The 27,046-nt window shown below is 38.7% G+C and overlaps 23 protein-coding genes and 1 pseudogene across 23 annotated transcripts; 8 read left to right on the forward strand and 16 right to left on the reverse strand.

The window, feature by feature from the left end:
• Positions 1–104: 104 nt before the first annotated feature.
• Positions 105–542, reverse strand: LOC123258362 (histone H3). Its single transcript, XM_044718229.1, has one exon. The coding sequence runs from the start codon at positions 540–542 to the stop codon at positions 132–134; it is 411 nt and encodes a 136-aa protein (XP_044574164.1). The 3' UTR covers positions 105–131.
• A 287-nt stretch (positions 543–829) lies between these two features.
• On the forward strand, positions 830–6,140 carry LOC123258343. The gene is made up of 3 exons (XM_044718208.1): positions 830–1,140; positions 2,308–2,614; positions 5,774–6,140. Exons 1-3 carry the CDS (start codon positions 830–832, stop codon positions 6,086–6,088), a joined length of 933 nt encoding a protein of 310 aa, XP_044574143.1. The 3' UTR covers positions 6,089–6,140.
• Positions 1,620–2,139, reverse strand: LOC116655984 (histone H2A). Its single transcript, XM_032454977.2, has one exon. It carries the CDS (start codon positions 2,063–2,065, stop codon positions 1,691–1,693), a length of 375 nt encoding a protein of 124 aa, XP_032310868.1. The 5' UTR covers positions 2,066–2,139; the 3' UTR covers positions 1,620–1,690.
• On the forward strand, positions 2,220–2,708 carry LOC123258374 (histone H2B). The gene has a single exon (XM_044718243.1). The coding sequence runs from the start codon at positions 2,291–2,293 to the stop codon at positions 2,660–2,662; it is 372 nt and encodes a 123-aa protein (XP_044574178.1). The 5' UTR covers positions 2,220–2,290; the 3' UTR covers positions 2,663–2,708.
• On the reverse strand, positions 3,113–4,030 carry LOC123258356 (histone H1-like). Its single transcript, XM_044718222.1, has one exon. It carries the CDS (start codon positions 3,949–3,951, stop codon positions 3,202–3,204), a length of 750 nt encoding a protein of 249 aa, XP_044574157.1. The 5' UTR covers positions 3,952–4,030; the 3' UTR covers positions 3,113–3,201.
• Positions 5,052–5,575, reverse strand: LOC116655981 (histone H3). Its single transcript, XM_032454974.2, has one exon. It carries the CDS (start codon positions 5,487–5,489, stop codon positions 5,079–5,081), a length of 411 nt encoding a protein of 136 aa, XP_032310865.1. The 5' UTR covers positions 5,490–5,575; the 3' UTR covers positions 5,052–5,078.
• A 426-nt stretch (positions 6,141–6,566) lies between the features above and the next one.
• Positions 6,567–7,086, reverse strand: LOC116655985 (histone H2A). The gene has a single exon (XM_032454978.2). It carries the CDS (start codon positions 7,010–7,012, stop codon positions 6,638–6,640), a length of 375 nt encoding a protein of 124 aa, XP_032310869.1. The 5' UTR covers positions 7,013–7,086; the 3' UTR covers positions 6,567–6,637.
• An 80-nt stretch (positions 7,087–7,166) lies between these two features.
• LOC123258371 (histone H2B) lies at positions 7,167–7,655 on the forward strand. Its single transcript, XM_044718239.1, has one exon. The coding sequence runs from the start codon at positions 7,238–7,240 to the stop codon at positions 7,607–7,609; it is 372 nt and encodes a 123-aa protein (XP_044574174.1). The 5' UTR covers positions 7,167–7,237; the 3' UTR covers positions 7,610–7,655.
• Positions 7,656–8,059: 404 nt separating this feature from the next.
• On the reverse strand, positions 8,060–8,898 carry LOC123258353 (histone H1-like). Its single transcript, XM_044718219.1, has one exon. It carries the CDS (start codon positions 8,896–8,898, stop codon positions 8,149–8,151), a length of 750 nt encoding a protein of 249 aa, XP_044574154.1. The 3' UTR covers positions 8,060–8,148.
• Positions 8,383–10,438, reverse strand: LOC123258358 (histone H3). The gene has a single exon (XM_044718224.1). The coding sequence runs from the start codon at positions 10,436–10,438 to the stop codon at positions 10,028–10,030; it is 411 nt and encodes a 136-aa protein (XP_044574159.1). The 3' UTR covers positions 8,383–10,027.
• Positions 10,439–10,725: 287 nt separating this feature from the next.
• On the forward strand, positions 10,726–16,038 carry LOC123258344. Its single transcript, XM_044718209.1, has 3 exons — positions 10,726–11,036; positions 12,204–12,510; positions 15,672–16,038. Exons 1-3 carry the CDS (start codon positions 10,726–10,728, stop codon positions 15,984–15,986), a joined length of 933 nt encoding a protein of 310 aa, XP_044574144.1. The 3' UTR covers positions 15,987–16,038.
• LOC116655986 (histone H2A) lies at positions 11,516–12,035 on the reverse strand. Its single transcript, XM_032454979.2, has one exon. The coding sequence runs from the start codon at positions 11,959–11,961 to the stop codon at positions 11,587–11,589; it is 375 nt and encodes a 124-aa protein (XP_032310870.1). The 5' UTR covers positions 11,962–12,035; the 3' UTR covers positions 11,516–11,586.
• On the forward strand, positions 12,116–12,604 carry LOC116654465 (histone H2B). Its single transcript, XM_001964778.4, has one exon. The coding sequence runs from the start codon at positions 12,187–12,189 to the stop codon at positions 12,556–12,558; it is 372 nt and encodes a 123-aa protein (XP_001964814.3). The 5' UTR covers positions 12,116–12,186; the 3' UTR covers positions 12,559–12,604.
• On the reverse strand, positions 13,009–13,847 carry LOC123258354 (histone H1-like). Its single transcript, XM_044718220.1, has one exon. It carries the CDS (start codon positions 13,845–13,847, stop codon positions 13,098–13,100), a length of 750 nt encoding a protein of 249 aa, XP_044574155.1. The 3' UTR covers positions 13,009–13,097.
• Positions 13,332–15,684, reverse strand: LOC6504897 (histone H3). The gene has a single exon (XM_044718225.1). The coding sequence runs from the start codon at positions 15,385–15,387 to the stop codon at positions 14,977–14,979; it is 411 nt and encodes a 136-aa protein (XP_044574160.1). The 5' UTR covers positions 15,388–15,684; the 3' UTR covers positions 13,332–14,976.
• A 426-nt stretch (positions 16,039–16,464) lies between the features above and the next one.
• LOC123258366 (histone H2A) lies at positions 16,465–16,984 on the reverse strand. The gene has a single exon (XM_044718233.1). It carries the CDS (start codon positions 16,908–16,910, stop codon positions 16,536–16,538), a length of 375 nt encoding a protein of 124 aa, XP_044574168.1. The 5' UTR covers positions 16,911–16,984; the 3' UTR covers positions 16,465–16,535.
• Positions 16,985–17,064: 80 nt separating this feature from the next.
• Positions 17,065–17,553, forward strand: LOC123258372 (histone H2B). The gene has a single exon (XM_044718241.1). The coding sequence runs from the start codon at positions 17,136–17,138 to the stop codon at positions 17,505–17,507; it is 372 nt and encodes a 123-aa protein (XP_044574176.1). The 5' UTR covers positions 17,065–17,135; the 3' UTR covers positions 17,508–17,553.
• Positions 17,554–18,046: 493 nt separating this feature from the next.
• On the reverse strand, positions 18,047–18,796 carry LOC123258345 (histone H1-like). The gene has a single exon (XM_044718210.1). The coding sequence runs from the start codon at positions 18,794–18,796 to the stop codon at positions 18,047–18,049; it is 750 nt and encodes a 249-aa protein (XP_044574145.1).
• Positions 18,797–19,894: 1,098 nt separating this feature from the next.
• Positions 19,895–20,332, reverse strand: LOC123258346 (histone H3-like; the record flags this gene model as incomplete). Its single annotated transcript, XM_044718211.1, has 1 exon — positions 19,895–20,332. A coding segment is annotated over one exon (411 nt), but the record flags the coding sequence as incomplete, so codon positions are not given.
• A 214-nt stretch (positions 20,333–20,546) lies between these two features.
• LOC123258347 lies at positions 20,547–25,932 on the forward strand. The gene is made up of 3 exons (XM_044718212.1): positions 20,547–20,929; positions 22,097–22,403; positions 25,566–25,932. The coding sequence occupies exons 1-3, from the start codon at positions 20,619–20,621 to the stop codon at positions 25,878–25,880; spliced, it is 933 nt and encodes a 310-aa protein (XP_044574147.1). The 5' UTR covers positions 20,547–20,618; the 3' UTR covers positions 25,881–25,932.
• On the reverse strand, positions 21,409–21,928 carry LOC123258338 (histone H2A). The gene has a single exon (XM_044718200.1). It carries the CDS (start codon positions 21,852–21,854, stop codon positions 21,480–21,482), a length of 375 nt encoding a protein of 124 aa, XP_044574135.1. The 5' UTR covers positions 21,855–21,928; the 3' UTR covers positions 21,409–21,479.
• Positions 22,009–22,497, forward strand: LOC123258339 (histone H2B). The gene has a single exon (XM_044718201.1). The coding sequence runs from the start codon at positions 22,080–22,082 to the stop codon at positions 22,449–22,451; it is 372 nt and encodes a 123-aa protein (XP_044574136.1). The 5' UTR covers positions 22,009–22,079; the 3' UTR covers positions 22,452–22,497.
• LOC123258337 lies at positions 24,843–25,359 on the reverse strand (annotated as a pseudogene).
• Positions 25,933–26,376: 444 nt separating the features above from the next.
• LOC123258340 (histone H2A-like) lies at positions 26,377–26,867 on the reverse strand. The gene has a single exon (XM_044718202.1). It carries the CDS (start codon positions 26,802–26,804, stop codon positions 26,538–26,540), a length of 267 nt encoding a protein of 88 aa, XP_044574137.1. The 5' UTR covers positions 26,805–26,867; the 3' UTR covers positions 26,377–26,537.
• Between the last annotated feature and the right edge of the window lie 179 nt (positions 26,868–27,046).

Here is a 27,046-nt window from a genome sequence, read left to right on the forward strand (position 1 = left end):
CAAATCTAAAAACTAATTCTTTTGGGTTATATATCAATAGGTACTCAAATCTCATTGAAAATAACATTGTGGTCCTGAAAAGGACCGATTTTTTTTTAAATATATGGGCTTCCAATTGACAATTATTCAATTTAAGCGCGCTCTCCACGGATACGACGAGCCAGCTGGATGTCTTTGGGCATAATAGTAACGCGCTTGGCATGAATGGCGCACAAATTGGTATCTTCAAACAGACCAACCAGATAGGCTTCGCTAGCTTCCTGCAAAGCCATCACAGCCGAGCTCTGGAAGCGCAAATCTGTCTTGAAGTCCTGAGCTATTTCACGCACCAACCGCTGGAATGGCAGCTTGCGGATCAACAACTCGGTACTCTTCTGGTAGCGACGGATTTCACGGAGAGCCACAGTTCCGGGACGATAGCGATGGGGCTTCTTTACTCCTCCGGTGGCTGGAGCACTCTTCCGTGCGGCCTTTGTAGCCAGTTGTTTGCGTGGCGCCTTGCCACCAGTCGATTTACGAGCAGTCTGCTTTGTACGAGCCATTTTAATTTCCAAATTCACTGTTCTCTTCGCGCCTCTAAAAACACAATAAACGTGCTGCCCGTTGCGCTACCTCTTTATATACCAGAAACGCCGAGGGTTGAAAAGAGGGAGATAGAACAACATGCCATTTCGATCAATCGGGTTTCGGAAGAGCGAGAAAAATATATCGCTCGGAACTCTTCGTATTCTCATTGAATCGGTATAAAGAGCAGCGCACCGATCTGACAAAATTAGTTCTTCAGTGACTTTCGTGCAGTGTGTTAATATAAAAAGAAAAAGATTGAAAAATGACTGGTCGTGGTAAAGGTGGCAAGGGCTTGGGAAAAGGTGGCGCCAAGCGTCATCGCAAAGTCTTGCGTGATAACATCCAGGGTATTACAAAGCCAGCTATTCGCCGTTTGGCTCGTCGTGGCGGTGTGAAGCGCATCTCTGGTCTTATCTACGAGGAAACTCGTGGAGTCCTGAAAGTGTTCTTGGAGAACGTTATTCGTGACGCCGTCACCTACACCGAACACGCCAAAAGGAAGACAGTGACGGCCATGGATGTTGTTTATGCTCTGAAGAGACAGGGACGCACTCTATACGGCTTCGGCGGTTAAAATTATTTTTGTACAGCCTGTACTTCAACTATACAATCGGTCCTTTTCAGGACCACAATTTCTTGAACAAAAAAAGAGAATAAAATTTGAAATAGTACCGTAATGATCGATCGTAGCCTTAGAAACTAGATATAATTTATTATAATTCAGAAAGCAGAATTTTACTTAATTTAGAAACGAAATAAACGGTATACTACTAGAAACTACATTTTTGTTTTTACATATATGCACACACAATAATCACACTCTTCACACAAGCTCTATATGTATATTATTGAAAATTCTTGAATGATTTTAAGTGAAATTTACATTCAACGTGGTTTTCTTTCATTTTATTTCAATCATTCATAATAGCGACAAAAATGTTTTCGCTTTTATTCTTGTTAATATATTGTTTATACATTTTGTTATTGTAATGTAAACTAGTGCTAATCTTGTAGTTGAAAATTTATATTCTTTTGAAAAAGTGTGGTCGTCCTGAAAAGGACGTTTGGGTTTATAAATGTGTTTATGTACAAGTATTCTGTATTCAGGGCCGTAATTAAGCGTTTAGGCCTTCTTCTCGGTCTTCTTGGGCAAAAGCACAGCCTGGATGTTGGGCAACACGCCACCCTGAGCTATGGTGACACCAGAGAGCAGCTTGTTCAACTCCTCGTCATTGCGAATAGCCAACTGGAGATGACGGGGAATAATCCTAGTCTTCTTGTTATCACGGGCAGCATTGCCAGCTAACTCGAGAACTTCAGCTGCCAGGTATTCCATAACGGCAGCCAGGTAAACAGGAGCGCCGGCACCAACGCGTTCAGCATAGTTGCCTTTGCGGAGCAGACGGTGAATACGTCCGACGGGGAACTGAAGACCAGCACGATTCGATCGGGACTTTGCCTTTCCCTTCACTTTTCCACCCTTGCCACGACCAGACATTTTTTTTTACTTTACGATAATTCACTTCACACACGAATAATGGTGGCGAACTATGGACCACCAATTTATACTTATGCCTTTATCCCTGCTTTCAGTTGGGGGTAGGTCGTTTCTGATGAAATTTTTTAAAAGTAGACCTGAAAACCTTGCTCGAATAAAAGTACTAAGCCGAACGGCTGTTGGGCGCAAATATTATTGTGAAGTGAAGTGAATTTGAAAGTAACTATGCCGCCGAAAACCAGTGGAAAGGCAGCCAAGAAGGCTGGCAAAGCTCAGAAAAATATAACCAAGAATGATAAGAAGAAGAAGCGCAAGAGGAAGGAAAGCTATGCTATTTACATCTACAAGGTTCTGAAGCAGGTTCACCCTGACACTGGAATTTCGTCTAAAGCTATGAGTATAATGAACAGCTTCGTAAACGATATCTTTGAGCGTATTGCTGCTGAGGCTTCGCGTCTGGCTCATTACAACAAGCGCTCGACCATCACCAGTCGGGAAATCCAAACGGCTGTTCGTCTTCTCCTGCCTGGAGAGTTGGCCAAGCATGCCGTTAGTGAAGGAACCAAGGCTGTCACTAAGTATACAAGCTCCAAGTAGATTGCTCGCTTGCTGGGCAGAATGATCCAAAAAGGCCCTTTTCAGGGCCACAACATCATTTTATCAAAGAACACCAAATTTTTAATAGAAGACAATAAAATAATTTCTTATTAATTCTTAAAGAAACACCATTTTTTAAGAAACACATTAGTAAATAAATAAACATCTTAACCTTACCTTACCTACCATAGTAGACTTTTATTATTTTTATTATTATTAGTTATACCTTCATAAACAAACGAGTAGAATGATGCTGGGCGTCGTTTTTCTATATTACATTAAATAATTGATATTTTTTATGTACAGGCGTACATTGCATAGGCATGCAACCAAATTTTCAAATTTTCTATTGCAATTTCGAATCCAGTATTGTTTTTAAGATACTCTCCAAAAAAGTCAAGTTGAAAAAAATTGATAATTTCTTTCTCTTTAAAACATATCTTGTAGCCCTGAAAAGGGCTTGTTTAATTTAATTTTAGATTTCGAAATCTAAAATTTCGATTGCAAACATGTGCAATTTTAATGCACATTATTACAATTTATTTTTTTGCTGCCGTGGTCTTAGCTTTTGGCTTCTTTGCGGTAGCAGGAGCAGCGGCTTTCTTCACAGTCTTTTTGGGCTTAGCAGATGCAGCTGGTTTAGCCTTTGGGGCTTTAGCTGCCTTTGGTTTGGCTGATGATGGCTTCACCTTTGATGCTACTGCTTTTGCCTTAACGTTACCAGATTTCTTAGCGTCCTTTGCCTTGGCCTTCTCGGTCTTTTTCTTTTCAGCGGTCTTCTTAGTAGCCACGGCTTTTTTAGTTTTGGGCTTCTTGTCGGCAGCTCCGGCGGCCTTTTTAGTGGTGGCTCCGGTCTTCTTGGTGGATACCTTCTTGGTTTTAGTTTTTTTCTCAACAGAAGAAGGCTTTGGCTTGGGCTCCTTCTTGGCAGAAGCTGACAGTTTAAACGAACCAGAAGCACCCTTTCCCTTCGTCTGGATCAGCTTACCGTTGGCAACGGCAGACTTCAGGTACTTCTTGATGAAAGGAGCCAGCTTCTGAGCATCGCATTTGTACGTGGCAGTAATGTACTTCTTGATTGCTAGGAGGGACGAGCCCCCACGCTCCTTCAAATTCTTTATTGAAGCGTCTACCATTTGTTGAGTTGGCGGATGCGATGGTGGTGCAGTGGTCTTCTTCGCCTTTGTGGCAGCGGAGCCCGTTGCCTTTTTGGCTGTTACTTTCTTCTCAACCGGTGCAGGTGGAGCTGCCACAGGAGACGCGGATGTAGCTACTGCTGAATCGGACATTTTTAAATTTTTATTCACAGAAATAAACTTTTTTTTATGCAAAAAAGTAGCCCGCGACCCCACATCCAAAGTCCCTTGCTCGGATGAGAATCGAGGAGGAGAGCAGTTTGACTATGTGTTTGGCACAGTTCATTTGTGTTACAAATGTTTTTTCGAAGGGTGTAATTATTTTTTACTATTTCATTCTTAAAATGATATAATGTTGATTTTTTTAAATTGCGTTTTATTCTTAAATATTCAAAATTTAATAAAAACTTTTTTCAATTGCCGTATATAGATCGGTTGCTTTTTATTGAGTACTCGAAAGTGCACGTTTACGTTAATATCTTAAATATTTTACATTAAAACATCGTTAAAAATATAAAATGATTGTATTATTGTTGATATACAAATGAATGTTATAAATTGAACTTTCAACTACCAGTTATGCAAATAATAATTATATTTTTATATATACATACTTAAATATAGCTTTTAAAATGACCCTTTCCTGGATAAAATGTGCGCTTTCATTTGACATAAAGAAACTGTTTTGGTACTAAAAAATATAGTTTTTCTAAAAGAATATAATTTTAAATTGTTTTGTTTTTTCTAATAAATCTTCTCTATTTTACATTCTGGAAGTAATTCATATTTTTTATATTTGGCTATGTATACCAGTGAAAGTCTCACATTGAACTATAATTACCAGTTATAATAGCCTTCAAAAAATAACCTTTACTTTAGTTTTCACTTAATAAATAATAATCTTCTAATATAATACAAACTCTTAGTTAATTTTAAAATGCATAATAGAAATTTGTATATTAAATAATATCATTTCTTATAAAATTTTAATTTTTTTTGTTTGACATATTTTAAGTTTTTCTTTATATATTTACCAATTTATGACTTAAACAGCTAAATGCTAATATTAATATTCTGTAAAGAGTGCTCTAAATAAAAACATATATATATTTTGCTATACATTTATTAAATATATTTTTCTTTGCCTTCCAAATCTAAAAACTAATTCTTTTGGGTTATATATCAATAGGTACTCAAATCTCATTGAAAATAACATTGTGGTCCTGAAAAGGACCGATTTTTTTTTAAATATATGGGCTTCCAATTGACAATTATTCAATTTAAGCGCGCTCTCCACGGATACGACGAGCCAGCTGGATGTCTTTGGGCATAATAGTAACGCGCTTGGCATGAATGGCGCACAAATTGGTATCTTCAAACAGACCAACCAGATAGGCTTCGCTAGCTTCCTGCAAAGCCATCACAGCCGAGCTCTGGAAGCGCAAATCTGTCTTGAAGTCCTGAGCTATTTCACGCACCAACCGCTGGAATGGCAGCTTGCGGATCAACAACTCGGTACTCTTCTGGTAGCGACGGATTTCACGGAGAGCCACAGTTCCGGGACGATAGCGATGGGGCTTCTTTACTCCTCCGGTGGCTGGAGCACTCTTCCGTGCGGCCTTTGTAGCCAGTTGTTTGCGTGGCGCCTTGCCACCAGTCGATTTACGAGCAGTCTGCTTTGTACGAGCCATTTTAATTTCCAAATTCACTGTTCTCTTCGCGCCTCTAAAAACACAATAAACGTGCTGCCCGTTGCGCTACCTCTTTATATACCAGAAACGCCGAGGGTTGAAAAGAGGGAGATAGAACAACATGCCATTTCGATCAATCGGGTTTCGGAAGAGCGAGAAAAATATATCGCTCGGAACTCTTCGTATTCTCATTGAATCGGTATAAAGAGCAGCGCACCGATCTGACAAAATTAGTTCTTCAGTGACTTTCGTGCAGTGTGTTAATATAAAAAGAAAAAGATTGAAAAATGACTGGTCGTGGTAAAGGTGGCAAGGGCTTGGGAAAAGGTGGCGCCAAGCGTCATCGCAAAGTCTTGCGTGATAACATCCAGGGTATTACAAAGCCAGCTATTCGCCGTTTGGCTCGTCGTGGCGGTGTGAAGCGCATCTCTGGTCTTATCTACGAGGAAACTCGTGGAGTCCTGAAAGTGTTCTTGGAGAACGTTATTCGTGACGCCGTCACCTACACCGAACACGCCAAAAGGAAGACAGTGACGGCCATGGATGTTGTTTATGCTCTGAAGAGACAGGGACGCACTCTATACGGCTTCGGCGGTTAAAATTATTTTTGTACAGCCTGTACTTCAACTATACAATCGGTCCTTTTCAGGACCACAATTTCTTGAACAAAAAAAGAGAATAAAATTTGAAATAGTACCGTAATGATCGATCGTAGCCTTAGAAACTAGATATAATTTATTATAATTCAGAAAGCAGAATTTTACTTAATTTAGAAACGAAATAAACGGTATACTACTAGAAACTACATTTTTGTTTTTACATATATGCACACACAATAATCACACTCTTCACACAAGCTCTATATGTATATTATTGAAAATTCTTGAATGATTTTAAGTGAAATTTACATTCAACGTGGTTTTCTTTCATTTTATTTCAATCATTCATAATAGCGACAAAAATGTTTTCGCTTTTATTCTTGTTAATATATTGTTTATACATTTTGTTATTGTAATGTAAACTAGTGCTAATCTTGTAGTTGAAAATTTATATTCTTTTGAAAAAGTGTGGTCGTCCTGAAAAGGACGTTTGGGTTTATAAATGTGTTTATGTACAAGTATTCTGTATTCAGGGCCGTAATTAAGCGTTTAGGCCTTCTTCTCGGTCTTCTTGGGCAAAAGCACAGCCTGGATGTTGGGCAACACGCCACCCTGAGCTATGGTGACACCAGAGAGCAGCTTGTTCAACTCCTCGTCATTGCGAATAGCCAACTGGAGATGACGGGGAATAATCCTAGTCTTCTTGTTATCACGGGCAGCATTGCCAGCTAACTCGAGAACTTCAGCTGCCAGGTATTCCATAACGGCAGCCAGGTAAACAGGAGCGCCGGCACCAACGCGTTCAGCATAGTTGCCTTTGCGGAGCAGACGGTGAATACGTCCGACGGGGAACTGAAGACCAGCACGATTCGATCGGGACTTTGCCTTTCCCTTCACTTTTCCACCCTTGCCACGACCAGACATTTTTTTTTACTTTACGATAATTCACTTCACACACGAATAATGGTGGCGAACTATGGACCACCAATTTATACTTATGCCTTTATCCCTGCTTTCAGTTGGGGGTAGGTCGTTTCTGATGAAATTTTTTAAAAGTAGACCTGAAAACCTTGCTCGAATAAAAGTACTAAGCCGAACGGCTGTTGGGCGCAAATATTATTGTGAAGTGAAGTGAATTTGAAAGTAACTATGCCGCCGAAAACCAGTGGAAAGGCAGCCAAGAAGGCTGGCAAAGCTCAGAAAAATATAACCAAGAATGATAAGAAGAAGAAGCGCAAGAGGAAGGAAAGCTATGCTATTTACATCTACAAGGTTCTGAAGCAGGTTCACCCTGACACTGGAATTTCGTCTAAAGCTATGAGTATAATGAACAGCTTCGTAAACGATATCTTTGAGCGTATTGCTGCTGAGGCTTCGCGTCTGGCTCATTACAACAAGCGCTCGACCATCACCAGTCGGGAAATCCAAACGGCTGTTCGTCTTCTCCTGCCTGGAGAGTTGGCCAAGCATGCCGTTAGTGAAGGAACCAAGGCTGTCACTAAGTATACAAGCTCCAAGTAGATTGCTCGCTTGCTGGGCAGAATGATCCAAAAAGGCCCTTTTCAGGGCCACAACATCATTTTATCAAAGAACACCAAATTTTTAATAGAAGACAATAAAATAATTTCTTATTAATTCTTAAAGAAACACCATTTTTTAAGAAACACATTAGTAAATAAATAAACATCTTAACCTTACCTTACCTACCATAGTAGACTTTTATTATTTTTATTATTATTAGTTATACCTTCATAAACAAACGAGTAGAATGATGCTGGGCGTCGTTTTTCTATATTACATTAAATAATTGATATTTTTTATGTACAGGCGTACATTGCATAGGCATGCAACCAAATTTTCAAATTTTCTATTGCAATTTCGAATCCAGTATTGTTTTTAAGATACTCTCCAAAAAAGTCAAGTTGAAAAAAATTGATAATTTCTTTCTCTTTAAAACATATCTTGTAGCCCTGAAAAGGGCTTGTTTAATTTAATTTTAGATTTCGAAATCTAAAATTTCGATTGCAAACATGTGCAATTTTAATGCACATTATTACAATTTATTTTTTTGCTGCCGTGGTCTTAGCTTTTGGCTTCTTTGCGGTAGCAGGAGCAGCGGCTTTCTTCACAGTCTTTTTGGGCTTAGCAGATGCAGCTGGTTTAGCCTTTGGGGCTTTAGCTGCCTTTGGTTTGGCTGATGATGGCTTCACCTTTGATGCTACTGCTTTTGCCTTAACGTTACCAGATTTCTTAGCGTCCTTTGCCTTGGCCTTCTCGGTCTTTTTCTTTTCAGCGGTCTTCTTAGTAGCCACGGCTTTTTTAGTTTTGGGCTTCTTGTCGGCAGCTCCGGCGGCCTTTTTAGTGGTGGCTCCGGTCTTCTTGGTGGATACCTTCTTGGTTTTAGTTTTTTTCTCAACAGAAGAAGGCTTTGGCTTGGGCTCCTTCTTGGCAGAAGCTGACAGTTTAAACGAACCAGAAGCACCCTTTCCCTTCGTCTGGATCAGCTTACCGTTGGCAACGGCAGACTTCAGGTACTTCTTGATGAAAGGAGCCAGCTTCTGAGCATCGCATTTGTACGTGGCAGTAATGTACTTCTTGATTGCTAGGAGGGACGAGCCCCCACGCTCCTTCAAATTCTTTATTGAAGCGTCTACCATTTGTTGAGTTGGCGGATGCGATGGTGGTGCAGTGGTCTTCTTCGCCTTTGTGGCAGCGGAGCCCGTTGCCTTTTTGGCTGTTACTTTCTTCTCAACCGGTGCAGGTGGAGCTGCCACAGGAGACGCGGATGTAGCTACTGCTGAATCGGACATTTTTAAATTTTTATTCACAGAAATAAACTTTTTTTTATGCAAAAAATAGCCCGCGACCCCACATCCAAAGTCCCTTGCTCGGATGAGAATCGAGGAGGAGAGCAGTTTGACTATGTGTTTGGCACAGTTCATTTGTGTTACAAATGTTTTTTCGAAGGGTGTAATTATTTTTTACTATTTCATTCTTAAAATGATATAATGTTGATTTTTTTAAATTGCGTTTTATTCTTAAATATTCAAAATTTAATAAAAACTTTTTTCAATTGCCGTATATAGATCGGTTGCTTTTTATTGAGTACTCGAAAGTGCACGTTTACGTTAATATCTTAAATATTTTACATTAAAACATCGTTAAAAATATAAAATGATTGTATTATTGTTGATATACAAATGAATGTTATAAATTGAACTTTCAACTACCAGTTATGCAAATAATAATTATATTTTTATATAATACTCATACTTAAATATAGCTTTTAAAATGACCCTTTCCTGGATAAAATGTGCGCTTTCATTTGACATAAAGAAACTGTTTTGGTACTAAAAAATATAGTTTTTCTAAAAGAATATAATTTTAAATTGTTTTGTTTTTTCTAATAAATCTTCTCTATTTTACATTCTGGAAGTAATTCATATTTTTTATATTTGGCTATGTATACCAGTGAAAGTCTCACATTGAACTATAATTACCAGTTATAATAGCCTTCAAAAAATAACCTTTACTTTAGTTTTCACTTAATAAATAATAATCTTCTAATATAATACAAACTCTTAGTTAATTTTAAAATGCATAATAGAAATTTGTATATTAAATAATATCATTTCTTATAAAATTTTAATTTTTTTTGTTTGACATATTTTAAGTTTTTCTTTATATATTTACCAATTTATGACTTAAACAGCTAAATGCTAATATTAATATTCTGTAAAGAGTGCTCTAAATAAAAACATATATATATTTTGCTATACATTTATTAAATATATTTTTCTTTGCCTTCCAAATCTAAAAACTAATTCTTTTGGGTTATATATCAATAGGTACTCAAATCTCATTGAAAATAACATTGTGGTCCTGAAAAGGACCGATTTTTTTTTAAATATATGGGCTTCCAATTGACAATTATTCAATTTAAGCGCGCTCTCCACGGATACGACGAGCCAGCTGGATGTCTTTGGGCATAATAGTAACGCGCTTGGCATGAATGGCGCACAAATTGGTATCTTCAAACAGACCAACCAGATAGGCTTCGCTAGCTTCCTGCAAAGCCATCACAGCCGAGCTCTGGAAGCGCAAATCTGTCTTGAAGTCCTGAGCTATTTCACGCACCAACCGCTGGAATGGCAGCTTGCGGATCAACAACTCGGTACTCTTCTGGTAGCGACGGATTTCACGGAGAGCCACAGTTCCGGGACGATAGCGATGGGGCTTCTTTACTCCTCCGGTGGCTGGAGCACTCTTCCGTGCGGCCTTTGTAGCCAGTTGTTTGCGTGGCGCCTTGCCACCAGTCGATTTACGAGCAGTCTGCTTTGTACGAGCCATTTTAATTTCCAAATTCACTGTTCTCTTCGCGCCTCTAAAAACACAATAAACGTGCTGCCCGTTGCGCTACCTCTTTATATACCAGAAACGCCGAGGGTTGAAAAGAGGGAGATAGAACAACATGCCATTTCGATCAATCGGGTTTCGGAAGAGCGAGAAAAATATATCGCTCGGAACTCTTCGTATTCTCATTGAATCGGTATAAAGAGCAGCGCACCGATCTGACAAAATTAGTTCTTCAGTGACTTTCGTGCAGTGTGTTAATATAAAAAGAAAAAGATTGAAAAATGACTGGTCGTGGTAAAGGTGGCAAGGGCTTGGGAAAAGGTGGCGCCAAGCGTCATCGCAAAGTCTTGCGTGATAACATCCAGGGTATTACAAAGCCAGCTATTCGCCGTTTGGCTCGTCGTGGCGGTGTGAAGCGCATCTCTGGTCTTATCTACGAGGAAACTCGTGGAGTCCTGAAAGTGTTCTTGGAGAACGTTATTCGTGACGCCGTCACCTACACCGAACACGCCAAAAGGAAGACAGTGACGGCCATGGATGTTGTTTATGCTCTGAAGAGACAGGGACGCACTCTATACGGCTTCGGCGGTTAAAATTATTTTTGTACAGCCTGTACTTCAACTATACAATCGGTCCTTTTCAGGACCACAATTTCTTGAACAAAAAAAGAGAATAAAATTTGAAATAGTACCGTAATGATCGATCGTAGCCTTAGAAACTAGATATAATTTATTATAATTCAGAAAGCAGAATTTTACTTAATTTAGAAACGAAATAAACGGTATACTACTAGAAACTACATTTTTGTTTTTACATATATGCACACACAATAATCACACTCTTCACACAAGCTCTATATGTATATTATTGAAAATTCTTGAATGATTTTAAGTGAAATTTACATTCAACGTGGTTTTCTTTCATTTTATTTCAATCATTCATAATAGCGACAAAAATGTTTTCGCTTTTATTCTTGTTAATATATTGTTTATACATTTTGTTATTGTAATGTAAACTAGTGCTAATCTTGTAGTTGAAAATTTATATTCTTTTGAAAAAGTGTGGTCGTCCTGAAAAGGACGTTTGGGTTTATAAATGTGTTTATGTACAAGTATTCTGTATTCAGGGCCGTAATTAAGCGTTTAGGCCTTCTTCTCGGTCTTCTTGGGCAAAAGCACAGCCTGGATGTTGGGCAACACGCCACCCTGAGCTATGGTGACACCAGAGAGCAGCTTGTTCAACTCCTCGTCATTGCGAATAGCCAACTGGAGATGACGGGGAATAATCCTAGTCTTCTTGTTATCACGGGCAGCATTGCCAGCTAACTCGAGAACTTCAGCTGCCAGGTATTCCATAACGGCAGCCAGGTAAACAGGAGCGCCGGCACCAACGCGTTCAGCATAGTTGCCTTTGCGGAGCAGACGGTGAATACGTCCGACGGGGAACTGAAGACCAGCACGATTCGATCGGGACTTTGCCTTTCCCTTCACTTTTCCACCCTTGCCACGACCAGACATTTTTTTTTACTTTACGATAATTCACTTCACACACGAATAATGGTGGCGAACTATGGACCACCAATTTATACTTATGCCTTTATCCCTGCTTTCAGTTGGGGGTAGGTCGTTTCTGATGAAATTTTTTAAAAGTAGACCTGAAAACCTTGCTCGAATAAAAGTACTAAGCCGAACGGCTGTTGGGCGCAAATATTATTGTGAAGTGAAGTGAATTTGAAAGTAACTATGCCGCCGAAAACCAGTGGAAAGGCAGCCAAGAAGGCTGGCAAAGCTCAGAAAAATATAACCAAGAATGATAAGAAGAAGAAGCGCAAGAGGAAGGAAAGCTATGCTATTTACATCTACAAGGTTCTGAAGCAGGTTCACCCTGACACTGGAATTTCGTCTAAAGCTATGAGTATAATGAACAGCTTCGTAAACGATATCTTTGAGCGTATTGCTGCTGAGGCTTCGCGTCTGGCTCATTACAACAAGCGCTCGACCATCACCAGTCGGGAAATCCAAACGGCTGTTCGTCTTCTCCTGCCTGGAGAGTTGGCCAAGCATGCCGTTAGTGAAGGAACCAAGGCTGTCACTAAGTATACAAGCTCCAAGTAGATTGCTCGCTTGCTGGGCAGAATGATCCAAAAAGGCCCTTTTCAGGGCCACAACATCATTTTATCAAAGAACACCAAATTTTTAATAGAAGACAATAAAATAATTTCTTATTAATTCTTAAAGAAACACCATTTTTTAAGAAACACATTAGTAAATAAATAAACATCTTAACCTTACCTTACCTACCATAGTAGACTTTTATTATTTTTATTATTATTAGTTATACCTTCATAAACAAACGAGTAGAATGATGCTGGGCGTCGTTTTTCTATATTACATTAAATAATTGATATTTTTTATGTACAGGCGTACATTGCATAGGCATGCAACCAAATTTTCAAATTTTCTATTGCAATTTCGAATCCAGTATTGTTTTTAAGATACTCTCCAAAAAAGTCAAGTTGAAAAAAATTGATAATTTCTTTCTCTTTAAAACATATCTTGTAGCCCTGAAAAGGGCTTGTTTAATTTAATTTTAGATTTCGAAATCTAAAATTTCGATTGCAAACATGTGCAATTTTAATGCACATTATTACAATTTATTTTTTTGCTGCCGTGGTCTTAGCTTTTGGCTTCTTTGCGGTAGCAGGAGCAGCGGCTTTCTTCACAGTCTTTTTGGGCTTAGCAGATGCAGCTGGTTTAGCCTTTGGGGCTTTAGCTGCCTTTGGTTTGGCTGATGATGGCTTCACCTTTGATGCTACTGCTTTTGCCTTAACGTTACCAGATTTCTTAGCGTCCTTTGCCTTGGCCTTCTCGGTCTTTTTCTTTTCAGCGGTCTTCTTAGTAGCCACGGCTTTTTTAGTTTTGGGCTTCTTGTCGGCAGCTCCGGCGGCCTTTTTAGTGGTGGCTCCGGTCTTCTTGGTGGATACCTTCTTGGTTTTAGTTTTTTTCTCAACAGAAGAAGGCTTTGGCTTGGGCTCCTTCTTGGCAGAAGCTGACAGTTTAAACGAACCAGAAGCACCCTTTCCCTTCGTCTGGATCAGCTTACCGTTGGCAACGGCAGACTTCAGGTACTTCTTGATGAAAGGAGCCAGCTTCTGAGCATCGCATTTGTACGTGGCAGTAATGTACTTCTTGATTGCTAGGAGGGACGAGCCCCCACGCTCCTTCAAATTCTTTATTGAAGCGTCTACCATTTGTTGAGTTGGCGGATGCGATGGTGGTGCAGTGGTCTTCTTCGCCTTTGTGGCAGCGGAGCCCGTTGCCTTTTTGGCTGTTACTTTCTTCTCAACCGGTGCAGGTGGAGCTGCCACAGGAGACGCGGATGTAGCTACTGCTGAATCGGACATTTTTAAATTTTTATTCACAGAAATAAACTTTTTTTTATGCAAAAAATAGCCCGCGACCCCACATCCAAAGTCCCTTGCTCGGATGAGAATCGAGGAGGAGAGCAGTTTGACTATGTGTTTGGCACAGTTCATTTGTGTTACAAATGTTTTTTCGAAGGGTGTAATTATTTTTTACTATTTCATTCTTAAAATGATATAATGTTGATTTTTTTAAATTGCGTTTTATTCTTAAATATTCAAAATTTAATAAAAACTTTTTTCAATTGCCGTATATAGATCGGTTGCTTTTTATTGAGTACTCGAAAGTGCACGTTTACGTTAATATCTTAAATATTTTACATTAAAACATCGTTAAAAATATAAAATGATTGTATTATTGTTGATATACAAATGAATGTTATAAATTGAACTTTCAACTACCAGTTATGCAAATAATAATTATATTTTTATATAATACTCATACTTAAATATAGCTTTTAAAATGACCCTTTCCTGGATAAAATGTGCGCTTTCATTTGACATAAAGAAACTGTTTTGGTACTAAAAAATATAGTTTTTCTAAAAGAATATAATTTTAAATTGTTTTGTTTTTTCTAATAAATCTTCTCTATTTTACATTCTGGAAGTAATTCATATTTTTTATATTTGGCTATGTATACCAGTGAAAGTCTCACATTGAACTATAATTACCAGTTATAATAGCCTTCAAAAAATAACCTTTACTTTAGTTTTCACTTAATAAATAATAATCTTCTAATATAATACAAACTCTTAGTTAATTTTAAAATGCATAATAGAAATTTGTATATTAAATAATATCATTTCTTATAAAATTTTAATTTTTTTTGTTTGACATATTTTAAGTTTTTCTTTATATATTTACCAATTTATGACTTAAACAGCTAAATGCTAATATTAATATTCTGTAAAGAGTGCTCTAAATAAAAACATATATATATTTTGCTATACATTTATTAAATATATTTTTCTTTGCCTTCCAAATCTAAAAACTAATTCTTTTGGGTTATATATCAATAGGTACTCAAATCTCATTGAAAATAACATTGTGGTCCTGAAAAGGACCGATTTTTTTTTAAATATATGGGCTTCCAATTGACAATTATTCAATTTAAGCGCGCTCTCCACGGATACGACGAGCCAGCTGGATGTCTTTGGGCATAATAGTAACGCGCTTGGCATGAATGGCGCACAAATTGGTATCTTCAAACAGACCAACCAGATAGGCTTCGCTAGCTTCCTGCAAAGCCATCACAGCCGAGCTCTGGAAGCGCAAATCTGTCTTGAAGTCCTGAGCTATTTCACGCACCAACCGCTGGAATGGCAGCTTGCGGATCAACAACTCGGTACTCTTCTGGTAGCGACGGATTTCACGGAGAGCCACAGTTCCGGGACGATAGCGATGGGGCTTCTTTACTCCTCCGGTGGCTGGAGCACTCTTCCGTGCGGCCTTTGTAGCCAGTTGTTTGCGTGGCGCCTTGCCACCAGTCGATTTACGAGCAGTCTGCTTTGTACGAGCCATTTTAATTTCCAAATTCACTGTTCTCTTCGCGCCTCTAAAAACACAATAAACGTGCTGCCCGTTGCGCTACCTCTTTATATACCAGAAACGCCGAGGGTTGAAAAGAGGGAGATAGAACAACATGCCATTTCGATCAATCGGGTTTCGGAAGAGCGAGAAAAATATATCGCTCGGAACTCTTCGTATTCTCATTGAATCGGTATAAAGAGCAGCGCACCGATCTGACAAAATTAGTTCTTCAGTGACTTTCGTGCAGTGTGTTAATATAAAAAGAAAAAGATTGAAAAATGACTGGTCGTGGTAAAGGTGGCAAGGGCTTGGGAAAAGGTGGCGCCAAGCGTCATCGCAAAGTCTTGCGTGATAACATCCAGGGTATTACAAAGCCAGCTATTCGCCGTTTGGCTCGTCGTGGCGGTGTGAAGCGCATCTCTGGTCTTATCTACGAGGAAACTCGTGGAGTCCTGAAAGTGTTCTTGGAGAACGTTATTCGTGACGCCGTCACCTACACCGAACACGCCAAAAGGAAGACAGTGACGGCCATGGATGTTGTTTATGCTCTGAAGAGACAGGGACGCACTCTATACGGCTTCGGCGGTTAAAATTATTTTTGTACAGCCTGTACTTCAACTATACAATCGGTCCTTTTCAGGACCACAATTTCTTGAACAAAAAAAGAGAATAAAATTTGAAATAGTACCGTAATGATCGATCGTAGCCTTAGAAACTAGATATAATTTATTATAATTCAGAAAGCAGAATTTTACTTAATTTAGAAACGAAATAAACGGTATACTACTAGAAACTACATTTTTGTTTTTACATATATGCACACACAATAATCACACTCTTCACACAAGCTCTATATGTATATTATTGAAAATTCTTGAATGATTTTAAGTGAAATTTACATTCAACGTGGTTTTCTTTCATTTTATTTCAATCATTCATAATAGCGACAAAAATGTTTTCGCTTTTATTCTTGTTAATATATTGTTTATACATTTTGTTATTGTAATGTAAACTAGTGCTAATCTTGTAGTTGAAAATTTATATTCTTTTGAAAAAGTGTGGTCGTCCTGAAAAGGACGTTTGGGTTTATAAATGTGTTTATGTACAAGTATTCTGTATTCAGGGCCGTAATTAAGCGTTTAGGCCTTCTTCTCGGTCTTCTTGGGCAAAAGCACAGCCTGGATGTTGGGCAACACGCCACCCTGAGCTATGGTGACACCAGAGAGCAGCTTGTTCAACTCCTCGTCATTGCGAATAGCCAACTGGAGATGACGGGGAATAATCCTAGTCTTCTTGTTATCACGGGCAGCATTGCCAGCTAACTCGAGAACTTCAGCTGCCAGGTATTCCATAACGGCAGCCAGGTAAACAGGAGCGCCGGCACCAACGCGTTCAGCATAGTTGCCTTTGCGGAGCAGACGGTGAATACGTCCGACGGGGAACTGAAGACCAGCACGATTCGATCGGGACTTTGCCTTTCCCTTCACTTTTCCACCCTTGCCACGACCAGACATTTTTTTTTACTTTACGATAATTCACTTCACACACGAATAATGGTGGCGAACTATGGACCACCAATTTATACTTATGCCTTTATCCCTGCTTTCAGTTGGGGGTAGGTCGTTTCTGATGAAATTTTTTAAAAGTAGACCTGAAAACCTTGCTCGAATAAAAGTACTAAGCCGAACGGCTGTTGGGCGCAAATATTATTGTGAAGTGAAGTGAATTTGAAAGTAACTATGCCGCCGAAAACCAGTGGAAAGGCAGCCAAGAAGGCTGGCAAAGCTCAGAAAAATATAACCAAGAATGATAAGAAGAAGAAGCGCAAGAGGAAGGAAAGCTATGCTATTTACATCTACAAGGTTCTGAAGCAGGTTCACCCTGACACTGGAATTTCGTCTAAAGCTATGAGTATAATGAACAGCTTCGTAAACGATATCTTTGAGCGTATTGCTGCTGAGGCTTCGCGTCTGGCTCATTACAACAAGCGCTCGACCATCACCAGTCGGGAAATCCAAACGGCTGTTCGTCTTCTCCTGCCTGGAGAGTTGGCCAAGCATGCCGTTAGTGAAGGAACCAAGGCTGTCACTAAGTATACAAGCTCCAAGTAGATTGCTCGCTTGCTGGGCAGAATGATCCAAAAAGGCCCTTTTCAGGGCCACAACATCATTTTATCAAAGAACACCAAATTTTTAATAGAAGACAATAAAATAATTTCTTATTAATTCTTAAAGAAACACCATTTTTTAAGAAACACATTAGTAAATAAATAAACATCTTAACCTTACCTTACCTACCATAGTAGACTTTTATTATTTTTATTATTATTAGTTATACCTTCATAAACAAACGAGTAGAATGATGCTGGGCGTCGTTTTTCTATATTACATTAAATAATTGATATTTTTTATGTACAGGCGTACATTGCATAGGCATGCAACCAAATTTTCAAATTTTCTATTGCAATTTCGAATCCAGTATTGTTTTTAAGATACTCTCCAAAAAAGTCAAGTTGAAAAAAATTGATAATTTCTTTCTCTTTAAAACATATCTTGTAGCCCTGAAAAGGGCTTGTTTAATTTAATTTTAGATTTCGAAATCTAAAATTTCGATTGCAAACATGTGCAATTTTAATGCACATTATTACAATTTATTTTTTTGCTGCCGTGGTCTTAGCTTTTGGCTTCTTTGCGGTAGCAGGAGCAGCGGCTTTCTTCACAGTCTTTTTGGGCTTAGCAGATGCAGCTGGTTTAGCCTTTGGGGCTTTAGCTGCCTTTGGTTTGGCTGATGATGGCTTCACCTTTGATGCTACTGCTTTTGCCTTAACGTTACCAGATTTCTTAGCGTCCTTTGCCTTGGCCTTCTCGGTCTTTTTCTTTTCAGCGGTCTTCTTAGTAGCCACGGCTTTTTTAGTTTTGGGCTTCTTGTCGGCAGCTCCGGCGGCCTTTTTAGTGGTGGCTCCGGTCTTCTTGGTGGATACCTTCTTGGTTTTAGTTTTTTTCTCAACAGAAGAAGGCTTTGGCTTGGGCTCCTTCTTGGCAGAAGCTGACAGTTTAAACGAACCAGAAGCACCCTTTCCCTTCGTCTGGATCAGCTTACCGTTGGCAACGGCAGACTTCAGGTACTTCTTGATGAAAGGAGCCAGCTTCTGAGCATCGCATTTGTACGTGGCAGTAATGTACTTCTTGATTGCTAGGAGGGACAAGCCCCCACGCTCCTTCAAATTCTTTATTGAAGCGTCTACCATTTGTTGAGTTGGCGGATGCGATGGTGGTGCAGTGGTCTTCTTCGCCTTTGTGGCAGCGGAGCCCGTTGCCTTTTTGGCTGTTACTTTCTTCTCAACCGGTGCAGGTGGAGCTGCCACAGGAGACGCGGATGTAGCTACTGCTGAATCGGACATTTTTAAATTTTTATTCACAGAAATAAACTTTTTTTTATGCAAAAAATAGCCCGCGACCCACATCCAAAGTCCCTTGCTCGGATGAGAATCGAGGAGGAGAGCAGTTTGACTATATGTTTGGCACAGTTCATTTGTGTTACAAATGTTTTTTCGAAGGGTGTAATTATTTTTTACTATTTCATTCTTAAAATGATATAATGTTGATTTTTTTAAATTGCGTTTTATTCTTAAATATTCAAAATTTAATAAAAACTTTTTTCAATTGCCGTATATAGATCGGTTGCTTTTTATTGAGTACTCGAAAGTGCACGTTTACGTTAATATCTTAAATATTTTACATTAAAACATCGTTAAAAATATAAAATGATTGTATTATTGTTGATATACAAATGAATGTTATAAATTGAACTTTCAACTACCAGGTTATGCAAATAATAATTATATTTTATATATACTCATACTTAAATATAGCTTTTAAAATGACCCTTTCCTGGATAAAATGTGCGCTTTCATTTGACATAAAGAAACTGTTTTGGTACTAAAAAATATAGTTTTTCTAAAAGAATATAATTTTAAATTGTTTTGTTTTTTCTAATAAATCTTCTCTATTTTACATTCTGGAAGTAATTCATATTTTTTATATTTGGCTATGTATACCAGTGAAAGTCTCACATTGAACTATAATTACCAGTTATAATAGCCTTCAAAAAATAACCTTTACTTTAGTTTTCACTTAATAAATAATAATCTTCTAATATAATACAAACTCTTAGTTAATTTTAAAATGCATAATAGAAATTTGTATATTAAATAATATCATTTCTTATAAAATTTTAATTTTTTTTGTTTGACATATTTTAAGTTTTTCTTTATATATTTACCAATTTATGACTTAAACAGCTAAATGCTAATATTAATATTCTGTAAAGAGTGCTCTAATAAAAACATATATATATTTTGCTATACATTTATTAAATATATTTTTCTTTGCCTTCCAAATCTAAAAACTAATTCTTTGGGTTATATATCAATAGGTACTCAAATCTCATTGAAAATAACATTGTGGTCCTGAAAAGGACCGATTTTTTTTTAAATATATGGGCTTCCAATTGACAATTATTCAATTTAAGCGCGCTCTCCACGGATACGACGAGCCAGCTGGATGTCTTTGGGCATAATAGTAACGCGCTTGGCATGAATGGCGCACAAATTGGTATCTTCAAACAGACCAACCAGATAGGCTTCGCTAGCTTCCTGCAAAGCCATCACAGCCGAGCTCTGGAAGCGCAAATCTGTCTTGAAGTCCTGAGCTATTTCACGCACCAACCGCTGGAATGGCAGCTTGCGGATCAACAACTCGGTACTCTTCTGGTAGCGACGGATTTCACGGAGAGCCACAGTTCCGGGACGATAGCGATGGGGCTTCTTTACTCCTCCGGTGGCTGGAGCACTCTTCCGTGCGGCCTTTGTAGCCAGTTGTTTGCGTGGCGCCTTGCCACCAGTCGATTTACGAGCAGTCTGCTTGTACGAGCCATTTTAATTTCCAAATTCACTGTTCTCTTCGCGCCTCTAAAAACACAATAAACGTGCTGCCCGTTGCGCTACCTCTTTATATACCAGAAACGCCGAGGGTTGAAAAGAGGGAGATAGAACAACATGCCATTTCGATCAATCGGGTTTCGGAAGAGCGAGAAAAATATATCGCTCGGAACTCTTCGTATTCTCATTGAATCGGTATAAAGAGCAGCGCACCGATCTGACAAAATTAGTTCTTCAGTGACTTTCGTGCAGTGTGTTAATATAAAAAGAAAAAGATTGAAAAATGACTGGTCGTGGTAAAGGTGGCAAGGGCTTGGGAAAAGGTGGCGCCAAGCGTCATCGCAAAGTCTTGCGTGATAACATCCAGGGTATTACAAAGCCAGCTATTCGCCGTTTGGCTCGTCGTGGCGGTGTGAAGCGCATCTCTGGTCTTATCTACGAGGAAACTCGTGGAGTCCTGAAAGTGTTCTTGGAGAACGTTATTCGTGACGCCGTCACCTACACCGAACACGCCAAAAGGAAGACAGTGACGGCCATGGATGTTGTTTATGCTCTGAAGAGACAGGGACGCACTCTATACGGCTTCGGCGGTTAAAATTATTTTTGTACAGCCTGTACTTCAACTATACAATCGGTCCTTTTCAGGACCACAATTTCTTGAACAAAAAAAGAGAATAAAATTTGAAATAGTACCGTAATGATCGATCGTAGCCTTAGAAACTAGATATAATTTATTATAATTCAGAAAGCAGAATTTTACTTAATTTAGAAACGAAATAAACGGTATACTACTAGAAACTACATTTTTGTTTTTACATATATGCACACACAATAATCACACTCTTCACACAAGCTCTATATGTATATTATTGAAAATTCTTGAATGATTTTAAGTGAAATTTACATTCAACGTGGTTTTCTTTCATTTTATTTCAATCATTCATAATAGCGACAAAAATGTTTTCGCTTTTATTCTTGTTAATATATTGTTTATACATTTTGTTATTGTAATGTAAACTAGTGCTAATCTTGTAGTTGAAAATTTATATTCTTTTGAAAAAGTGTGGTCGTCCTGAAAAGGACGTTTGGGTTTATAAATGTGTTTATGTACAAGTATTCTGTATTCAGGGCCGTAATTAAGCGTTTAGGCCTTCTTCTCGGTCTTCTTGGGCAAAAGCACAGCCTGGATGTTGGGCAACACGCCACCCTGAGCTATGGTGACACCAGAGAGCAGCTTGTTCAACTCCTCGTCATTGCGAATAGCCAACTGGAGATGACGGGGAATAATCCTAGTCTTCTTGTTATCACGGGCAGCATTGCCAGCTAACTCGAGAACTTCAGCTGCCAGGTATTCCATAACGGCAGCCAGGTAAACAGGAGCGCCGGCACCAACGCGTTCAGCATAGTTGCCTTTGCGGAGCAGACGGTGAATACGTCCGACGGGGAACTGAAGACCAGCACGATTCGATCGGGACTTTGCCTTTCCCTTCACTTTTCCACCCTTGCCACGACCAGACATTTTTTTTTACTTTACGATAATTCACTTCACACACGAATAATGGTGGCGAACTATGGACCACCAATTTATACTTATGCCTTTATCCCTGCTTTCAGTTGGGGGTAGGTCGTTTCTGATGAAATTTTTTAAAAGTAGACCTGAAAACCTTGCTCGAATAAAAGTACTAAGCCGAACGGCTGTTGGGCGCAAATATTATTGTGAAGTGAAGTGAATTTGAAAGTAACTATGCCGCCGAAAACCAGTGGAAAGGCAGCCAAGAAGGCTGGCAAAGCTCAGAAAAATATAACCAAGAATGATAAGAAGAAGAAGCGCAAGAGGAAGGAAAGCTATGCTATTTACATCTACAAGGTTCTGAAGCAGGTTCACCCTGACACTGGAATTTCGTCTAAAGCTATGAGTATAATGAACAGCTTCGTAAACGATATCTTTGAGCGTATTGCTGCTGAGGCTTCGCGTCTGGCTCATTACAACAAGCGCTCGACCATCACCAGTCGGGAAATCCAAACGGCTGTTCGTCTTCTCCTGCCTGGAGAGTTGGCCAAGCATGCCGTTAGTGAAGGAACCAAGGCTGTCACTAAGTATACAAGCTCCAAGTAGATTGCTCGCTTGCTGGGCAGAATGATCCAAAAAGGCCCTTTTCAGGGCCACAACATCATTTTATCAAAGAACACCAAATTTTTAATAGAAGACAATAAAATAATTTCTTATTAATTCTTAAAGAAACACCATTTTTTAAGAAACACATTAGTAAATAAATAAACATCTTAACCTTACCTTACCTACCATAGTAGACTTTTATTATTTTTATTATTATTAGTTATACCTTCATAAACAAACGAGTAGAATGATGCTGGGCGTCGTTTTTCTATATTACATTAAATAATTGATATTTTTTATGTACAGGCGTACATTGCATAGGCATGCAACCAAATTTTCAAATTTTCTATTGCAATTTCGAATCCAGTATTGTTTTTAAGATACTCTCCAAAAAAGTCAAGTTGAAAAAAATTGATAATTTCTTTCTCTTTAAAACATATCTTGTAGCCCTGAAAAGGGCTTGTTTAATTTAATTTTAGATTTCGAAATCTAAAATTTCGATTGCAAACATGTGCAATTTTAATGCACATTATTACAATTTATTTTTTTGCTGCCGTGGTCTTAGCTTTTGGCTTCTTTGCGGTAGCAGGAGCAGCGGCTTTCTTCACAGTCTTTTTGGGCTTAGCAGATGCAGCTGGTTTAGCCTTTGGGGCTTTAGCTGCCTTTGGTTTGGCTGATGATGGCTTCACCTTTGATGCTACTGCTTTTGCCTTAACGTTACCAGATTTCTTAGCGTCCTTTGCCTTGGCCTTCTCGGTCTTTTTCTTTTCAGCGGTCTTCTTAGTAGCCACGGCTTTTTTAGTTTTGGGCTTCTTGTCGGCAGCTCCGGCGGCCTTTTTAGTGGTGGCTCCGGTCTTCTTGGTGGATACCTTCTTGGTTTTAGTTTTTTTCTCAACAGAAGAAGGCTTTGGCTTGGGCTCCTTCTTGGCAGAAGCTGACAGTTTAAACGAACCAGAAGCACCCTTTCCCTTCGTCTGGATCAGCTTACCGTTGGCAACGGCAGACTTCAGGTACTTCTTGATGAAAGGAGCCAGCTTCTGAGCATCGCATTTGTACGTGGCAGTAATGTACTTCTTGATTGCTAGGAGGGACAAGCCCCCACGCTCCTTCAAATTCTTTATTGAAGCGTCTACCATTTGTTGAGTTGGCGGATGCGATGGTGGTGCAGTGGTCTTCTTCGCCTTTGTGGCAGCGGAGCCCGTTGCCTTTTTGGCTGTTACTTTCTTCTCAACCGGTGCAGGTGGAGCTGCCACAGGAGACGCGGATGTAGCTACTGCTGAATCGGACATTTTTAAATTTTTATTCACAGAAATAAACTTTTTTTTATGCAAAAAATAGCCCGCGACCCACATCCAAAGTCCCTTGCTCGGATGAGAATCGAGGAGGAGAGCAGTTTGACTATATGTTTGGCACAGTTCATTTGTGTTACAAATGTTTTTTCGAAGGGTGTAATTATTTTTTACTATTTCATTCTTAAAATGATATAATGTTGATTTTTTTAAATTGCGTTTTATTCTTAAATATTCAAAATTTAATAAAAACTTTTTTCAATTGCCGTATATAGATCGGTTGCTTTTTATTGAGTACTCGAAAGTGCACGTTTTACGTTAATATCTTAAATATTTTACATTAAAACATCGTTAAAAATATAAAATGATTGTATTATTGTTGATATACAAATGAATGTTATAAATTGAACTTTCAACTACCAGTTATGCAAATAATAATTATATTTTTATATAATACTCATACTTAAATATAGCTTTTAAAATGACCCTTTCCTGGATAAAATGTGCGCTTTCATTTGACATAAAGAAACTGTTTGGGTACTAAAAAATATAGTTTTTCTAAAAGAATATAATTTTAAATTGTTTTGTTTTTTCTAATAAATCTTCTCTATTTTACATTCTGGAAGTAATTCATATTTTTTATATTGGCTATGTATTCCAGTGAAAGTCTCACATTGAACTATAATTACCAGTTATAATAGCCTTCAAAAAAGAACCTTTACTTTAGTTTTCACTTAATAAATAATAATCTTCTAATATAATACAAACTCTTAGTTAATTTTAAAATGCATAATAGAAATTTGTATATTAAATAATATCATTTCTTATAAAATTTTAATTTTTTTTGTTTGACATATTTTAAGTTTTCTTTATATATTTACCAATTTATGACTTAAACAGCTAAATGCTAATATTAATATTCTGTAAAGAGTGCTCTAAATAAAAACATATATATATTTTGCTATACATTTATTAAATATATTTTCTTTGCCTTCCAAATCTAAAAACTAATTCTTTTGGGTTATATATCAATAGGTACTACTCAAATCTCATTGAAAATAACATTGTGGTCCTGAAAAGGACCGATTTTTTTTTAAATATATGGGCTTCCAATTGACAATTATTCAATTTAAGCGCGCTCTCCACGGATACGACGAGCCAGCTGGATGTCTTTGGGCATAATAGTAACGCGCTTGGCATGAATGGCGCACAAATTGGTATCTTCAAACAGACCAACCAGATAGGCTTCGCTAGCTTCCTGCAAAGCCATCACAGCCGAGCTCTGGAAGCGCAAATCTGTCTTGAAGTCCTGAGCTATTTCACGCACCAACCGCTGGAATGGCAGCTTGCGGATCAACAACTCGGTACTCTTCTGGTAGCGACGATTTCACGGAGAGCCACAGTTCCGGGACGATAGCGATGGGGCTTCTTTACTCCTCCGGTGGCTGGAGCACTCTTTCCGTGCGGCCTTTGTAGCCAGTTGTTTGCGTGGCGCCTTGCCACCAGTCGATTTACGAGCAGTCTGCTTTGTACGAGCCATTTTAATTTCCAAATTCACTGTTCTCTTCGCGCCTCTAAAAACACAATAAACGTGCTGCCCGTTGCGCTACCTCTTTATATACCAGAAACGCCGAGGGTTGAAAAGAGGGAGATAGAACAACATGCCAGTTCGATCAATCGGGTTTCGGAAGAGCGAGAAAAATATATCGCTCGGAACTCTTCGTATTCTCATTGAATCGGTATAAAGAGCAGCGCACCGATCTGACAAAATTAGTTTCTTCAGTGACTTTCGTGCAGTGTGTTAATATAAAAAGAAAAAGATTGAAAAATGACTGGTCGTGGTAAAGGTGGCAAGGGCTTGGGAAAAGGTGGCGCCAAGCGTCATCGCAAAGTCTTGCGTGATAACATCCAGGGTATTACAAAGCCAGCTATTCGCCGTTTGGCTCGTCGTGGCGGTGTGAAGCGCATCTCTGGTCTTATCTACGAGGAAACTCGTGGAGTCCTGAAAGTGTTCTTGGAGAACGTTATTCGTGACGCCGTCACCTACACCGAACACGCCAAAAGGAAGACAGTGACGGCCATGGATGTTGTTTATGCTCTGAAGAGACAGGGACGCACTCTATACGGCTTCGGCGGTTAAAATTATTTTTGTACAGCCTGTACTTCAACTATACAATCGGTCCTTTTCAGGACCACAATTTCTTGAACAAAAAAAGAGAATAAAATTTGAAATAGTACCGTAATGATCGATCGTAGCCTTAGAAACTAGATATAATTTATTATAATTCAGAAAGCAGAATTTTACTTAATTTAGAAACGAAATAAACGGTATACTACTAGAAACTACATTTTTGTTTTTACATATATGCACACACAATAATCACACTCTTCACACAAGCTCTATATGTATATTATTGAAAATTCTTGAATGATTTTAAGTGAAATTTACATTCAACGTGGTTTTCTTTCATTTTATTTCAATCATTCATAATAGCGACAAAAATGTTTTCGCTTTTATTCTTGTTAATATTTATTGTTTATACATTTTGTTATTGTAATGTAAACTAGTGCTAATCTTGTAGTTGAAAATTTATATTCTTTTGAAAAAGTGTGGTCGTCCTGAAAAGGACGTTTGGTTTTATAAATGTGTTTATGTACAAGTATTCTGTATTCAGGGCCGTAATTAAGCGTTTAGGCCTTCTTCTCGGTCTTCTTGGGCAAAAGCACAGCCTGGATGTTGGGCAACACGCCACCCTGAGCTATGGTGACACCAGAGAGCAGCTTGTTCAACTCCTCGTCATTGCGAATAGCCAACTGGAGATGACGGGGAATAATCTAGTCTTCTTGTTATCACGGGCAGCATTGCAGCTAACTCGAGAACTTCAGCTGCCAGGTATTCCATAACGGCAGCCAGGTAAACAGGAGCGCCGGCACCAACGCGTTCAGCATAGTTGCCTTTGCGGAGCAGACGGTGAATACGTCCGACGGGGAACTGAAGACCAGCACGATTCGATGGGGACTTTGCCTTTCCCTTCACTTTTCCACCCTTGCCACGACCAGACATTTTTTTTTACTTTACGATAATTCACTTCACACACGAATAATGGTGGCGAACTATGGACCACCAATTTATACTTATGCCTTTATCCCTGCTTTCAGTTGGGGGTAGGTCGTTTCTGATGAAATTTTTTAAAAGTAGACTGAAAACCTTGCTCGAATTAAAGTACTAAGCCGAACGGCTGTTGGGCGAAATATTTATTGTGAAGTGAAGTGAATTTGAAAGTAACTATGCCGCCGAAAACCAGT

The sequence above is a fragment of the Drosophila ananassae genome, unplaced genomic scaffold (assembly GCF_017639315.1).
Source record: "Drosophila ananassae strain 14024-0371.13 unplaced genomic scaffold, ASM1763931v2 tig00000205, whole genome shotgun sequence".
NCBI lineage: Eukaryota > Metazoa > Arthropoda > Insecta > Diptera > Drosophilidae > Drosophila > Drosophila ananassae.

What these genes read in the sequence shown, in the direction of transcription:
- LOC6504897 (XM_044718225.1), bottom strand. Translation starts at nt 15,387, where the DNA reads ATGGCTCGTACAAAGCAGACTGCTCGTAAATCGACTGGTGGCAAGGCG.
- LOC123258340 (XM_044718202.1), bottom strand. Translation starts at nt 26,804, where the DNA reads ATGTCTGGTCGTGGCAAGGGTGGAAAAGTGAAGGGAAAGGCAAAGTCC.
- LOC123258345 (XM_044718210.1), bottom strand. Translation starts at nt 18,796, where the DNA reads ATGTCCGATTCAGCAGTAGCTACATCCGCGTCTCCTGTGGCAGCTCCA.
- LOC123258353 (XM_044718219.1), bottom strand. Translation starts at nt 8,898, where the DNA reads ATGTCCGATTCAGCAGTAGCTACATCCGCGTCTCCTGTGGCAGCTCCA.
- LOC123258362 (XM_044718229.1), bottom strand. Translation starts at nt 542, where the DNA reads ATGGCTCGTACAAAGCAGACTGCTCGTAAATCGACTGGTGGCAAGGCG.
- LOC123258372 (XM_044718241.1), top strand. Translation starts at nt 17,136, where the DNA reads ATGCCGCCGAAAACCAGTGGAAAGGCAGCCAAGAAGGCTGGCAAAGCT.
- LOC116655985 (XM_032454978.2), bottom strand. Translation starts at nt 7,012, where the DNA reads ATGTCTGGTCGTGGCAAGGGTGGAAAAGTGAAGGGAAAGGCAAAGTCC.
- LOC123258347 (XM_044718212.1), top strand. Translation starts at nt 20,619, where the DNA reads ATGACTGGTCGTGGTAAAGGTGGCAAGGGCTTGGGAAAAGGTGGCGCC. An exon ending in CTATACGGCTTCGGCGGTTA is followed by an intron (nt 20,930 to 22,096) that starts AAATTATTTTTG and finishes GCCGAAAACCAG; the next exon opens with TGGAAAGGCAGCCAAGAAGG. An exon ending in GAGAGTTGGCCAAGCATGCC is followed by an intron (nt 22,404 to 25,565) that starts GTTAGTGAAGGA and finishes GAAAAAGATTGA; the next exon opens with AAAATGACTGGTCGTGGTAA.
- LOC116655986 (XM_032454979.2), bottom strand. Translation starts at nt 11,961, where the DNA reads ATGTCTGGTCGTGGCAAGGGTGGAAAAGTGAAGGGAAAGGCAAAGTCC.
- LOC123258371 (XM_044718239.1), top strand. Translation starts at nt 7,238, where the DNA reads ATGCCGCCGAAAACCAGTGGAAAGGCAGCCAAGAAGGCTGGCAAAGCT.
- LOC123258354 (XM_044718220.1), bottom strand. Translation starts at nt 13,847, where the DNA reads ATGTCCGATTCAGCAGTAGCTACATCCGCGTCTCCTGTGGCAGCTCCA.
- LOC116655984 (XM_032454977.2), bottom strand. Translation starts at nt 2,065, where the DNA reads ATGTCTGGTCGTGGCAAGGGTGGAAAAGTGAAGGGAAAGGCAAAGTCC.
- LOC123258356 (XM_044718222.1), bottom strand. Translation starts at nt 3,951, where the DNA reads ATGTCCGATTCAGCAGTAGCTACATCCGCGTCTCCTGTGGCAGCTCCA.
- LOC123258338 (XM_044718200.1), bottom strand. Translation starts at nt 21,854, where the DNA reads ATGTCTGGTCGTGGCAAGGGTGGAAAAGTGAAGGGAAAGGCAAAGTCC.
- LOC123258366 (XM_044718233.1), bottom strand. Translation starts at nt 16,910, where the DNA reads ATGTCTGGTCGTGGCAAGGGTGGAAAAGTGAAGGGAAAGGCAAAGTCC.
- LOC116655981 (XM_032454974.2), bottom strand. Translation starts at nt 5,489, where the DNA reads ATGGCTCGTACAAAGCAGACTGCTCGTAAATCGACTGGTGGCAAGGCG.
- LOC123258358 (XM_044718224.1), bottom strand. Translation starts at nt 10,438, where the DNA reads ATGGCTCGTACAAAGCAGACTGCTCGTAAATCGACTGGTGGCAAGGCG.
- LOC123258339 (XM_044718201.1), top strand. Translation starts at nt 22,080, where the DNA reads ATGCCGCCGAAAACCAGTGGAAAGGCAGCCAAGAAGGCTGGCAAAGCT.
- LOC116654465 (XM_001964778.4), top strand. Translation starts at nt 12,187, where the DNA reads ATGCCGCCGAAAACCAGTGGAAAGGCAGCCAAGAAGGCTGGCAAAGCT.
- LOC123258374 (XM_044718243.1), top strand. Translation starts at nt 2,291, where the DNA reads ATGCCGCCGAAAACCAGTGGAAAGGCAGCCAAGAAGGCTGGCAAAGCT.
- LOC123258344 (XM_044718209.1), top strand. Translation starts at nt 10,726, where the DNA reads ATGACTGGTCGTGGTAAAGGTGGCAAGGGCTTGGGAAAAGGTGGCGCC. An exon ending in CTATACGGCTTCGGCGGTTA is followed by an intron (nt 11,037 to 12,203) that starts AAATTATTTTTG and finishes GCCGAAAACCAG; the next exon opens with TGGAAAGGCAGCCAAGAAGG. An exon ending in GAGAGTTGGCCAAGCATGCC is followed by an intron (nt 12,511 to 15,671) that starts GTTAGTGAAGGA and finishes GAAAAAGATTGA; the next exon opens with AAAATGACTGGTCGTGGTAA.
- LOC123258343 (XM_044718208.1), top strand. Translation starts at nt 830, where the DNA reads ATGACTGGTCGTGGTAAAGGTGGCAAGGGCTTGGGAAAAGGTGGCGCC. An exon ending in CTATACGGCTTCGGCGGTTA is followed by an intron (nt 1,141 to 2,307) that starts AAATTATTTTTG and finishes GCCGAAAACCAG; the next exon opens with TGGAAAGGCAGCCAAGAAGG. An exon ending in GAGAGTTGGCCAAGCATGCC is followed by an intron (nt 2,615 to 5,773) that starts GTTAGTGAAGGA and finishes GAAAAAGATTGA; the next exon opens with AAAATGACTGGTCGTGGTAA.